General features: G+C 40.8%; 1 protein-coding gene across 3 annotated transcripts in view; it reads right to left on the bottom strand.

Annotated features, from left to right (window-relative positions):
* RCAN2 (regulator of calcineurin 2) overlaps nucleotides 1-13,008 on the bottom strand; it is a 92,511-nt gene that overhangs the window by 14,771 nt on the left and 64,732 nt on the right. For all 3 annotated transcript variants that reach the window (XM_005239180.4, XM_055810617.1, XM_013300609.3), the window contains 2 exons: nucleotides 3,866-4,039; nucleotides 416-587 (listed from right to left, as the gene is read on the bottom strand). In XM_005239180.4, coding sequence (XP_005239237.3) covers nucleotides 416-587; nucleotides 3,866-4,039 — 346 coding nt within the window. The remainder of the gene's footprint in view (nucleotides 1-415; nucleotides 588-3,865; nucleotides 4,040-13,008) is intronic.

The following is a 13,008-nucleotide window of genomic DNA, read 5'->3' as shown; positions in this document are numbered from 1 at the left end:
TACAACAACGCCTAAACATTTGATGAGGTATTTTGCATGTTGGAATGTAGTACCAAGCAGATGCAGTTTAAAGCAAAAAGTCCACAAGTTCATGGACAAACATTTGTCCAGTCCCCACCTAAACCATCAGTTGTCTCATCTAAGCATAAACCCAAGCACAATAAATTGTGTAAGCAAGCTTTGATCTGCTATTCAATCAAACAGCATTCATAAGCTGCAGATAACATATAATTCTGTATGTAAATATGGTTAAACTCATCCTTAACCAAAGAACCAGCTGACATGCATCAACTTAAATCCAAAGCTTTAATGCAACTTACAGGCCTTATGCCAACTTCCTCTGCAGTTATTATCTACGCTGCTATTTCTCCTCTGCTTTTTCTGACACATTTTCACGCAAGGATCACAAGCTTACCTGGTCCTAGCTTAGAAACCGCATAGAGGAGGTCATAGTTGATGACAGGTGTTGCATCATCTATTGGTTGCCACCCTACAGGTGGGGAGGCTGGAGGCGAGATGAGAAACTGTTTTGCAGGCTGTGGTGGTGCCAAATGAAGCTTGTCTCCATCTGTCTCAGAGGTCTGAATCTTTAAAGCATAACAAATATGTTATTTCATATAGGATAGAATCATAGAATGGTTTGGGCTGGAAGGGGCCTTTAAAGGCCACCTAGTCCAACCCCCTTGCAATAAGCAGGGACATCTTCAACCTGATCAGGTTGCCCAGAGCCCTGCCCCACCTGACCTTGAATGTTTCCAGGGATGGGGCACCTACAGTCTCTCTGGGCAACCTGTTCCAGTGTCTCAACACCCTCATCATCAAAAATTTCTGCCTTTTATCTAGCCTGATTTTTCCCTCTTTTAGTTTAAAACCATTACCCCTTGTCCCATCACAGCAGGCCCTTGTACAAAGTTTGTCCTGATCTTTCTTGTAGGCCCCCTCCAGAGTCTAGCAGGCTGCTATAAGGTCTCCCTGGAGCCTTCTCCAGGCTGAAGAACCCCAACTATCTCAGTCTTTCCTCACAGCAGATGTGTTCCAGCCCTCCTGGCCATTTTTGTGGCCCTCCTCAGTACACCCCCATGTCCTTCTTGTACTGAGGACCCCAGAGTTGATGCTGTACTGCAAGCACAGTCTCATCAGGGCAGAATCACCTCACCTGACCTACTGGCCACCCTTCTTGTGATGCAGCCCAGGATACAATTGGCCTTCTGGGCTGTGAGCACACAGTGTCTAGCTTTTCATCCACATAGGATGGGTAAATGGAACAATTACAGAAATCATGCACTTCTAATACCAAACGCTACCCAGGCAGGGCTTCAGCACCCGTCTCAGCAGAGAAGGCCTGGAGATGAATATAATCTCAACCTTACAGATGGTTCCTCTACAGTAAACACACCGTGGGGAGCTGTTACATGAGCAAAGCTACAATGTTTGTGCCTATTGTATATGTTCCCTGAGGATAAATGCAAAGCTTTGGTATCCACAGCTGCTAGGTTCAGAGATTTTCAAGGCTGAAAAAGATTGTTGTGATATACAGGTCTAAACTCCAAAACAAAACCAGACATTAGACAAGAAACCAGTAATTCCTACGCCGAGGCTTTACAAGTAACTTCAGAAAGGTTTCTGAAGATTTACTTTTTTAGCCAAAGTGATAAAGGAATCTACCATGTTCCTTAGTCATTTGTAACTAATTGTTCTCATTTTATTTCCATCTTAAAATATCTAATGTAATTCCTGCTCTTTTCTGCCATATTAAAGAAGCCTCAAAATAAATGAATTGTACTACAGCCATACCTGAGCAAGTTCATAACCAGCTCAAGCCCAGAAACGATAAACTGTATTTGCATGACAGCAAGCCTAAGACAGCATCCTGCTATACCGGAGTGTATTTTACAAAGAGCCAGCTTGAGTCTCTCAACTCCACACTTCCCAGAACTTCTAGTTGTGGAAGTGATTCTTCTGTCTGGCTTAGGCCCATATAAACATACACTGCTCCAGACACTGTGCTGCTTCCACATATTCATTCCCTGGACAAAACTAATAAGCTCTTTTAAAGACTGCATGTACTGGAGAGCACAGTGCAGATACCTAAATGGCTTTGCAGGAAAACAGCTTAGATAAGGAAACTAATCACTATTATGCATGTTTTTCTTGTGTTATCCCAAGTTTTCAATTAACCTCTTGATTATGCAGTGAAATGATTCTCACATCTGCTTAAACAGCAGGTTTTGAAACCTTTCAGAAAGAAAATCAGAGACAGATCTAGGAGATTAATGAAAAAGGAGCTTTGAGGACAAATTTTCCTTTGAAGGTGACAGAGCAGTGGGACAGGCTGCCCAGAGAGGCTGTGGGGTCTCCTTCTCTGGGGACGTTCAGAACCTGCCTGGATGTGAGTCTGTGCAACCTGCTCTAGGTGAATGAGGAGAACGGACTAGATGATATCCAGAGGTCCCTTCCAATCCTAACCATTCTGTGCTGTGATTAAGGCATATAAAATATGATTGAGGCAGATTTTCAACATCTAAATCCAACTGTAAATCTTCTCAACTCATCTAACCTGATAAGCATATTGGTTTTTTTCCACAGTTGTAGTTTCCCATCCTCCTAAGGTTCTGCTTCTGCCTACACACCCAAAACAGCTCCTGTACTGACCAGGCTGTAAAGGCTCAATATTTAAGTGCCTCTTTGATTTGACTGATACATTCAAAAAAGCCTGCCCTTAAGACCTCTGAAGGGCCAGTCTGGCAGCTCAAAGGATGCTTACATTACTTATAAGCACTAGCGAGTATCCCGTAAGCCACATCAGTCAGAGCAATTTATTAAAATACATCCAGAAAAGGCGGTAGTGTGGTTCTCAACCTCCCTCACCTTTCTATATCCTGGCTGGGGCCTCTTACTTACCCAGGCTGTGGGATATCTGGGTTCTCTCTCCCTTGGTCAAGAATCATAGAATCATTTAGATTGGAAAAGACATCTGAGATCATCATGTCCAACCGTTAACCCAGCACTGCCAAGTCCACCACTAAACCATGTCTCTGAGTACCATATCTACATGTTTTTTTGAACACCTTCAGGGATGCCCACCTCCCTGGACAGCCTTTTCCAATGCTTGACCACCCTTTCAGTGAAGAAATTTTCCCTCATATCCAATCTAAACCTCCCCTGGTGCAACTTGAGGCCATTTTGTCTTATCACTAGTTTCCTGGGAGAAGAGACTGACCCCCACCTGCCTACAGTCTCCTTTCAGGTAGCTGTAGAGAGTGACAGGGTCTCCCCTGAGCTTCCTTTTCTCCATGCTAAAACATCGCAGAAGAAAACTAAATCCCCAGCTGACACTTCCAACAGATTGATATAGTCACCTTAATCACCTATGCCCCCAGGCTGGGGGTGTTGTTCTTCCCCTACCTTCTTCCTTTTACTTGAACTTAATAAATTCCTTTTAGAAAATTCACACTAGTATTCAGTACAGGGCTGGGAGGAGGCAGGAGGAAGCCTGACTGTGGTTCAGGGTTGCAGTCACGTAAGTAATTCAGCCCTACTTTTTTATGAACTCATGATACTTTACTGCTTTTCTTCTGGTTAGTTTAGAGAATTACCCACAGAAAATACCCAATGATGTTGTAAATCAGTTCTAACCTATGTAACTTCTGCGTGTTGAATGAGCAACTCTGGTCCTAAGTGGTCCTTTAAATTTACTGCAGACCCACCAGGCAGGTACAGCTCAGGCACAATAACGAGGCCCGAGTAACCTTTTAGCAGACAGACTGTGCATGAGAGAAACTTTTATTACTTTCATTCAGTGTGACTGCATAATATTTCTATAAAAGATATGCACTAACATAGACGTAGATACAGATTTCATTACCTGTGCAAAATACAACTTTAACTTCTTCCCTCTGAACTGTGTTTCATGCAGCTCTATTCTGGCACGGGCAGCTGATTTGGGACTACTAAAATTTATCCGCACACGCCTGAAGCTTTTGAACAGCTGGAATGTCACGCAGTCATCATAGGCACGGAACAAGCCTTCAAATTTTTCCTGAAAATGAAAAAGAAATAATGCTGAATATCAACTTTGTGATCTGTCATACCAGTCTGTGTCAAAGGATAATCTGAAACTTGACAACTGTTTAACTAGGAGGTTTCAGCCTGTGGCCTTTGGGGGTGGGTGCCCATAGACTAAAGGCTCTGTGAAAAGAAATCAAAGAAAGCATTGGTCTTAAAGTGCCGAACGCTGCAAAATGTTTGGGGGAAGGAGTCTTCAAACTGAGAACCCAGCAGCTACTGAACTTCTCATAAAAGCTGAGCAAAACTGCAACAGTGACTTATGAAATGAAGCTGAAAAGGGCACATGACTGAAAATACCAGACAACTGTGGTCTCATCCGTACAAAAGCAAACATTGTGCTGAATTACAATGGAGTCAGCAGACAAAGTCAGGCCCACTGTAACCAAGGGTTACATTCACATCAGCGCTGCAGGGTCATTTGGTGTTGCGCGTTATGTTTTTCTGGATGTTTTGTCCTTTAAATACTTAGTGCAGATACACACTCATTTTCCTTGAGAGTTCCAGTAGCAACAGGGCAAAAATTAGACAACTGAAAACAGTGACTTGTCCCAATGATAAATTTCAGGCTTAAAAATGTTCAGCTGTAGAACCACGTTCAAAGGTACATGACAAAGATCTGGCTCTTTTAACAATGTAAAAGAAAAATCTCAAGTTTACCACATCTATGGACGTGGAGATCAACAGAAATTCAAGGTACATTAGCAGCCTTGGAGGATCAGACTGTCTCTGCAACTTCTTTGTAAACTATGCTCACATACAAGCCTAGTTCCACACCATCAAATAAAACTGAAGTCCTTAAATAATTTCTGACACACTTGCACGGGTCTTTTCATTCACACAAGCACAGATGCATAAAATGTTAAGAGTGAAAGGAAGAAGTTATCATTTAGTCTAGCCTTCGAGTATACTCAGATGTTAGACTGCCATCCAGTGAGTCTCACAAAGCCCTAGCATTTTAACTACTGCAACCAAGACTTGAAGTCTTAAAAGATGTAGAATCGGCCAGAGCAAAGCCAGTTCTTTTAAGAGTTCTTTATCCTGAAAAAGCAATGTTTGAGATGATTTGGCACACCATTTCATATGCTGACAGTTAGTATGTCAGGTGCTTGTATAATTACAATAACCTGACATTTTGTTTTCTGTATCTGCAAGTAAGCACGTTTTCACATGTTTTAAAACACGAATTATTCCTTTCTCATCCAGGAAAACAATTTTTTTTATCCCTTAGAGTGGATAACTGGTAGAGGCTGCAAAGATGAAATAAAAAATGCAATTTGTGTAATCACATCAATACTTCAGTTCTCATATTTTGATCTTACAAGACAAAAACCCCAGAACTACTTAGAAAAATGCATCCTGAAGCACAGTGAAGTTGCATCAGGGAGCACTAATAGCACTGTGAGAGTGCCCACTGTCAGCATGACACAGAGCTAACTCTGAGAACAGACCAGTTTCGTGGCAAGGAGTATGGAACACTAATGCGCATGTACCAGATCTCCTTTCATTCATTGCCAGCTCTGTGGTCTTCTTTCCCATAACTGATACTCGCATCTCTGGCACCCTTTCAAAGGAACAGCCCTGTGGTCTGTTAAGCTTTCATGATTTTTGTTTCATTTCGCCTGACCTCACTCGCCTCTTCCTTTCACCACAGGAGATACTTTAAAGGAATTTAAAAAACAAGAGGAGAGAGATCGCTGGTTTGGTTGAGGGTGAATAAAGGCACACAGTAACAGCATGAAGTTGATAGGTTTGTATAAGCAGGTCTAAGTTATACCACTTAATGTTCAAATTGCCAACATTTCACACCTGAGTTATGTTTTTTAACTGCTTTGCTTACATTTTTGCAAAATTGCATTTTCCTGAGAAGAAGTCTACATCTAGTGGCATTTGTATAAAGGTCAGCCAAAAGCAGCAGCTGTCTCAGTCCTGATCTGCTCAGAATTTTGATGCTACAACCTTCATAATGGCCAGGGAAAGAGGGCTGGGGGAAGACAGAGAAAGGGACAGGGGACCGGTGTACGTGTAAAGCAGGACTTACACAGCATTCAGAAACATGCAATACTGTGTATAATCTAAATAAAAAATAACAGTGACTAATTAAATCTTATGTCTTTATATTACATACATTACCTATTTCAGACTTTTTTTAAAAAAAAGCACCCTGAACTAAACAAACTTAAATACACACACATATAGATGAGAGATATCAAGGTATCTATGTTTTGGTTTTTTTAATATAGATGTATATGAGATGATCAAGGTATTTTAACAGAGGTGACAAACTAAAAATAAGCAGCAAGGTGAATATTTCCTAGTCCCCTGTAGTAGCTCTCAAGTCTCCTCACAAGTCAACAATGAAATCATTCATCATATTAAAAAAAAAATATTTCACTAACCATGGAAGAATCCATGCGTGAACTTGTCTAGACACTAGGAAGTTAAGTATCTATTACAACTGAGTATTTATTAGGACACAGATTCTCCCTGTCTCAACACAGCAGCATTTCCTTGCATCAGCCAGTCCCGTCTGCCTGCCCTCTGTGCACAGCGTGTATGACAGCCCAGAACCGAGATCCTGGTTAAGGCCATCGAGCAAAAGAAGGGAGGGCATTATTTGAAACATGGGTCCAAGAGCAGCGAGCACAAGGAATTTCTGGGCACATTTCTGGACAATACTGAGACACACTCATTAGGCACCGAAGAGAGTAGATGGGAGTATCTCTAAATAAAGCTGATTAAGTACTGGACGCCAAATGCAATACTGGGAGACCACTGAGGCACTACGGACTTTATTCTGCTTACTTTTCAATTTGATACTGTGCAGCTTTAGAGATCCAGCTTTGAATAATACTCCTAAAAATGCCATGGGGAGGAAGGAAATTGAACCCTCTATTTGATAATAATACAGGGCAGTCTATCCACAGTGGGTACACCTCTACTGCACCAAGTGAAACTGCATCTCCCATTAAAAAAATCCATATATCTGAATTTTCTGCATTTTCAGTATATAATAATAATGACCTAAGCAGAGGTCATTAATCATCATCTGCAGTTAACAGCCTTCAGCTGCACCTGGAGCCATCCCAACTCTTCCCAGCTTGATATTAATTCCCAGAAAACACCTTATTAGAAGTCACTGGCAATAGTAAATATCTGCTGAATGTACTTATCTGGATAGAAGTCTTTCAGTGTCATTCCAATCTATATGAAAACGTATCATATATATTTTAAAGACCTAAACAAATTCTCTCCCCTTCAAGTTTTGTGGCTAAATTATTCAAACCTCATAATCTTCTCAATTTAGGACTTCTAAAGTGCTTTTAGGATTCAGTATTTTTAAAACGCTTTTAGAAAGAAAGTCTTTAAACTTCCAGAATACTTTGAAAACTGAAAATAAATAAAGGAACATCTGAAGATAAGCAGCAGTGTTGCTATTCCCAAAAAGTCAAAAGGCAGAAACTAATGAGTTATGCATTTATTTCTGGGATTTTGGCATGTCTTCATGCATCCCAAGTAAGTCTCTGTGAGACCCAATTAACAGTCTGGCAAATGTGAGTAGCCTTCATTTGACCAATACTGCAGAAGTTCTTACTTCTCCCTGGTGGGCTCCGTGCCCTCCCTTCATCTCACTATTCAGCTTTCCCCAGTTCTTTCCTGTTACCTTGTATCATCAGCTCCCATCACCCATCATTCACCACCTGTAGCAGTTTCTACTACAGATTTTTTTTTTTTAATTAACAAAATTAGCACAAAGTAGGAACATACTAATTCAGGCTGCTGATTACTCAAGCTTGATTGTTATAATTTACAACAGCCAATGCAAAGACAAACACAGCACCACCCCCAGAAGAAAAGAGCACTGGAGTAACAGACACAAACTAAAAACCTCAGAATACAAGGGCAAAGCTACGCACACCTGAACTAAAAACTATTTCCACTGTGGAAGCTCACCTGGGAACCAAGATCCTGCAAGTCACATAATAAAAGTGATCAGTGAAATGCAGTGGTAAGGAGTCAAACAAAATACTGGATCTATGTGGAGAAGTGTCTCCAGTAAAGCAAGGAAAGTATTAACGACGTTATATAGAGCACTATTAAACCTCATTAAAAATGCAGGTTTTGTTGCCTGTATCCCACATAATCTATTCCTGTTTGGGTTAATCTAAGATAAAGGCTACAGGGAATGAATAACTTACTGAATAAGAAATAAAAATGCTGGGCTTATTTAGCAAAACAAAGCAAAGCCCGAGAGGAGACGGGACAACCATGAGTAGTTTACCAGACCTGTATAATGACAAAGTACAGTGTACAAAGACTGGAAGACTACATTGGCATAAACCAGGTGTATATAAATAAGTTTAGGCTAGAAGTTAAATAAGGTTTCAAACAAAGTAATGATCCTGAAACAATCTTCCATTTACAGCATCAGTGGCAAATGATATTTTTTTTTTTTAAGACTGAATTTGGTTAGTTCATGACAGGGACTATGACAAAATATGGACACAACAGACACTGTAAAACCCAACTGCCTGAATTAGCAAGTGAATTGGATTCTGACACAGCAAGTTGCTCTGATTTATTTCCAAACATTTCTTTCATGAATAACTCCACTGGTATTGTGTTCATTCAGGACAAAAGCCAAAGCCCAATTCAAATGGAAGTCTTTCCACAGACATCAGCAAGCTTTGGATTAGAGCCCTAGAACTCAGAACACAAATTAGGTTTTATTATTCAGTATGTTTACACTCATTATCAACCTTGTTACACGTTTGATTTAGGAGATAGCTATGATTTAAAACTTCAGTCTAATAATTTTTCCTAGAGTTTAGCAAGCAAATAAAGCAAGCATTTTTCCCCTTTTAACTTCTCTTGTTCATTTATATATAAGATAATCCAAGGACCTAACTGTATACAATAGGGAAACCAAGACATAATTTACAGTTATGAAATAATTTTCCTGAAATTACTTCTGTACTGGGTATAAATTTCCCTGTAAGAAATAAACTCATATCTCAGGGTAGAATGTTTTCTGTTTCCATGTAGCCATGCTGGTTGCAACACTGCACATCCGTCGTGCAGCACAAGAAACATGGAATTTGGTAGAAGATATGGAGACCGTGCACTGAAGTGTTTAATAACAAAAGCATTCTATCAACAGATTAATTCCCCATTTACAGCAAACAGGATGGACGTACTGGTTAATTCGAGGGGGAATAAAGGAGTCATTAATGTGGCACACATTTTAAAAAATATATAATAATACAGAAGCCTAGAAAATATCAGATGGAAGTAATCTCAGGATTGGGGTACATCAATGCCACATGAAGGGTACTGTAGTGACTGAGTCTGGATTAAGGAAGATGGAGACAAGATGAAAGAGCAACAGAAGACCGCAAAGATGATCAGAGAAGTCGTGAGCCTGTCACAGTAACTAAGGTGTGATGTATTTCCTGCTATATCCAAGTATAAGTAAATCACATCACAAATGATGTGAAGGGAAAAGGCTTATCTGAATTAAAATAACCAACAGCTTTGAAACGAAGTCTGCCCATTAGAAGATTTAGGCTCAAACTGAAGGGAGGGTATTTAGCACTAGACACATACAGTTTCAATTTCAATTCAGTTTCAATTGCCATTGGCCCAGAAGCAGCAAAAAGGCAAATTATTTTCATGAAAGGACAGGAAAGGTAGATTACAGGACTGCAGTATGCATTGCTGTAGTTGTGAAAGTAAAAAAAAAAAAAAAAAAAAAGGAAAAGGGACCCTGATTTGTCTTATAAAAACTTTAAACAACTGGGTTCACCTCAAATGCTTTTAACAATTCATGTAATGAACCACAGAAAACAAGCAAGCTGCTCGATGTAACTCACTTGTGAGTCACTGGTCTCCAGGTCATAGCTTTTTTGTTTTACCTTCCTCTGGAGGCAGCTGTAGCCAAGAGTGTGACATCTTCCTACTTCTTCCTTATCAGTGGGACAAGTATTATTTCAGTAAAATCTTCAGACTGAATACTTCAGTCTGAATGTTTGTTTGCAGAAAGCTTCTTCTGTTATCAAAGGGAATCCCTCACCCAGTCCCACAGGTGGGAACAGCAATTAAAAAATGCAACAGAAAAACGTGTCCTTCCACCTTGCATTCATCAGGGTACATTTTAAGATGGTAACATCTCTAAACGTGAGAAGTTTTATAAGGGCAAAAAACCCAGGGAACGCTGGGTATTTTGTCAGGTAACCAGAATTACAAAGCACTCTGCAGTAACTGCCTGGTTACCATACTGTCTAAAAGTGTGTTTCTCACCTTGGAACTCAGTGCAAACTTCTGCTCATCTCTTACTGAAGTTAGAGCACTGAGATAAGGCTGAAAAGAGCTTGGATTTGTTTATTTATATTAAACACAGCACTAATTTGCCTCGTCCAAATTTGCACAATTGTCTCAGTACATGAACAAATCAGCCCAGGTTTGCTACCCCAGTTCACGCTGTTTGTTGTTCTGTGCTTCGCTTTCTGTTGCTTTTGAGGGATGAAGGTCAGTTAAATTGTGAGCCAAAGATGAAATGAAGCAGTATAAGCCAAACTAAATTTTAAGATTGGACTTTGAGAAGAGCAGGTTAAAAAAATGCATTGAATCTTGCTCTCTCCAGTTAAATCAAGACCAATTTGTTTGCACTACTGCAATCCTGTTAATGCTATCAAGGGTGTCCTAATTAAGTTTCACAATGTAAAGAATAACATTTTGTATTCCCAACGAGATGCTAAGTGACCTTGTCGCTCTGCTCTTTGTAGTGAACACAAACACACTGGCCACACAAAGTGTCTGCACTCAGGCCTGGCCCATGGCTCACACTCACATACTGCCACGTTACCCTTACAGACAAGGGCTGTTTTGGAGCCATCTGCATAGAACTTTTAGATCCTGAAGGATTTTGCCTTCATTTTGTCCCAAAATCATTCTGACAGCAGAAATATTTGATATAATCCTTCCTGCTTAGGGACTCAGTGTCTTGTTCCAGAGATGCTGAGAAAGTCTAACAGACATTACACAATATGGTACAGACATTTGTAATTCATCTTCATCGTCTCACAAAAAACTGCAATGGCAAAAATAGGTAGTTAACTGGAAGAAGCTCAATAGTACCACCTCGCACCAGGACTGAGGTAGTAAGAGCCATCCCTCACTACCAGTCCTCCTGCATGAGGACAGTCCACCAAGGCATGATAACACTGCAACAGTACTGAAAGCCTCCTGGTAAACAAAGCGGGACAGACTTGCCTCTTGAAAAATCAACTGAACTAAATAAATCCATGTTCAGCTTCCAACCCATCAGCCCAACAAATCGTACAGAGATAATATCTGCCCCAAAGCTCAATGGAAACGGCATTCACATTTCAGAAGAGCTGACAAATGTCAGGGGCACAGAATTTTGCTGCGTTGCCTTTTCTGTTTTTAACCAGCTCACATCCCTGTTTACCTCAATGTGACGCACATTCCTCCTGCTTAGCTCCACTGATCTGGAAACCAAAGGCTCCTTCAAGATGAAATAAATTGTTCCTGTGGCAATGCCAAGGGGGTGATTTAATATAGTTTGGAGACTTCTCAATTCAATTTCACACCCAACGATTGAGCTAAAAGAAAAAAACACACTTTACATTTCTTCTTTATAGGAAGCACTGTTATTTTACTGTATCACCAGCAACAGCCTTTCTGAGCACTCCATACTTGCAGTATTCCAGGTCCAGATGCTGTATTAGCTCCCTGAAATGTTGGAAGTGCTCTTTCAAACCGGCTGGCCAAGTACACATGATAAGACTTCATCTATTTGCTTCACCCCAGTGCTAAGGAGAGTTCTGTGGAGACACCATTCTTTCTTCTCTGAGAAGCTATTTTTGATTCCTGTGCTGGCTACCATTTTGTGCAACACCACTCAATACTTTCTTTTTGTCCTCTTTTGCATCACATTTGGTAGTGGGGAAAAAAAAAAAAAGGCAAGAACAGATTTGTGGAGGATTTCATGCAATTTCTGTCCTCCAAATAACAGCCTTACATTTTGGCTTGAGAATGATAAAAATAATGCTAATAACAGAGACATGAAGAAAATTGAGTCAGACCATCCTAAAAAAATTGCTTTGTTTATTTTAAATTCAAACAATAACTGAGTAACATACGTAGTAAATTGCAAGAAGCTCAGCTGCATTGGATTTAAGAATGTATGTAGTGCAATACCAGCTACCAATTTTATCTTGTGGCTGCAAGAATTTAAGTCCAACAGTTAATTGGTAGCACAAGGAACAAATTACTATGTATATGCTTAGCCTGTTTCAATAATTTCTAAAGTTCATATTATCTTAATTTAGCAAACAAAACTATTGAAGAAAACCAACCTTAATTAGTTTTTACCAGTACCAGCCCAGAAAGCCAACCATACCCTAGGCCACATCACCAGCAGCATGGCCAGCAGGTCAGGGAGGTGATTCTACCCCTCTACTCTGCTCTCGTGAGACCCCACCTGCAGTGCTGCATCCAGCTCTGGAGCACCCAACACAAAAACAACATGGACCTCCTCTTGGAACGAGTCCAGAGGAGGCCACAAAGATGGTCAGAGGGCTGGAGCCCCTCTGCTGTGGGGACAGGCTGAGAGAGCTGGGGTTGTTCAGCCTGGAGAAGAGAGGGCTCTGGGGAGACCTTGTTGCAGCCTGCCAGTCTCTAGAGGGGGCCTACAGGAAAGCTGCAGAGGGACTTTTTACAAAGGCCTGTAGCAATGAGACAAGGACTAATGCCTTCAAACTGAAAAAGGGTAGTTTCAGACTACACATAAGGATCACATTTTTGATGACAAGTTTGGTAAGACACTGGCCCAGGCTGCCTGGAGCAGCTGTGGGTGCCCCATCCCTGGCAGTGCTGAAGTCCAGGCTGGATGGGGCTGGGGGCAACCTGGCCTAGAGG

This window comes from Falco peregrinus, chromosome 7 (assembly GCF_023634155.1).
Source record: "Falco peregrinus isolate bFalPer1 chromosome 7, bFalPer1.pri, whole genome shotgun sequence".
Taxonomy (NCBI): Eukaryota; Metazoa; Chordata; class Aves; order Falconiformes; family Falconidae; genus Falco; species Falco peregrinus.
The sequence above is the reverse complement of the archived record's forward strand: the minus strand, read 5'-3'. Positions and strand labels throughout refer to the sequence as shown.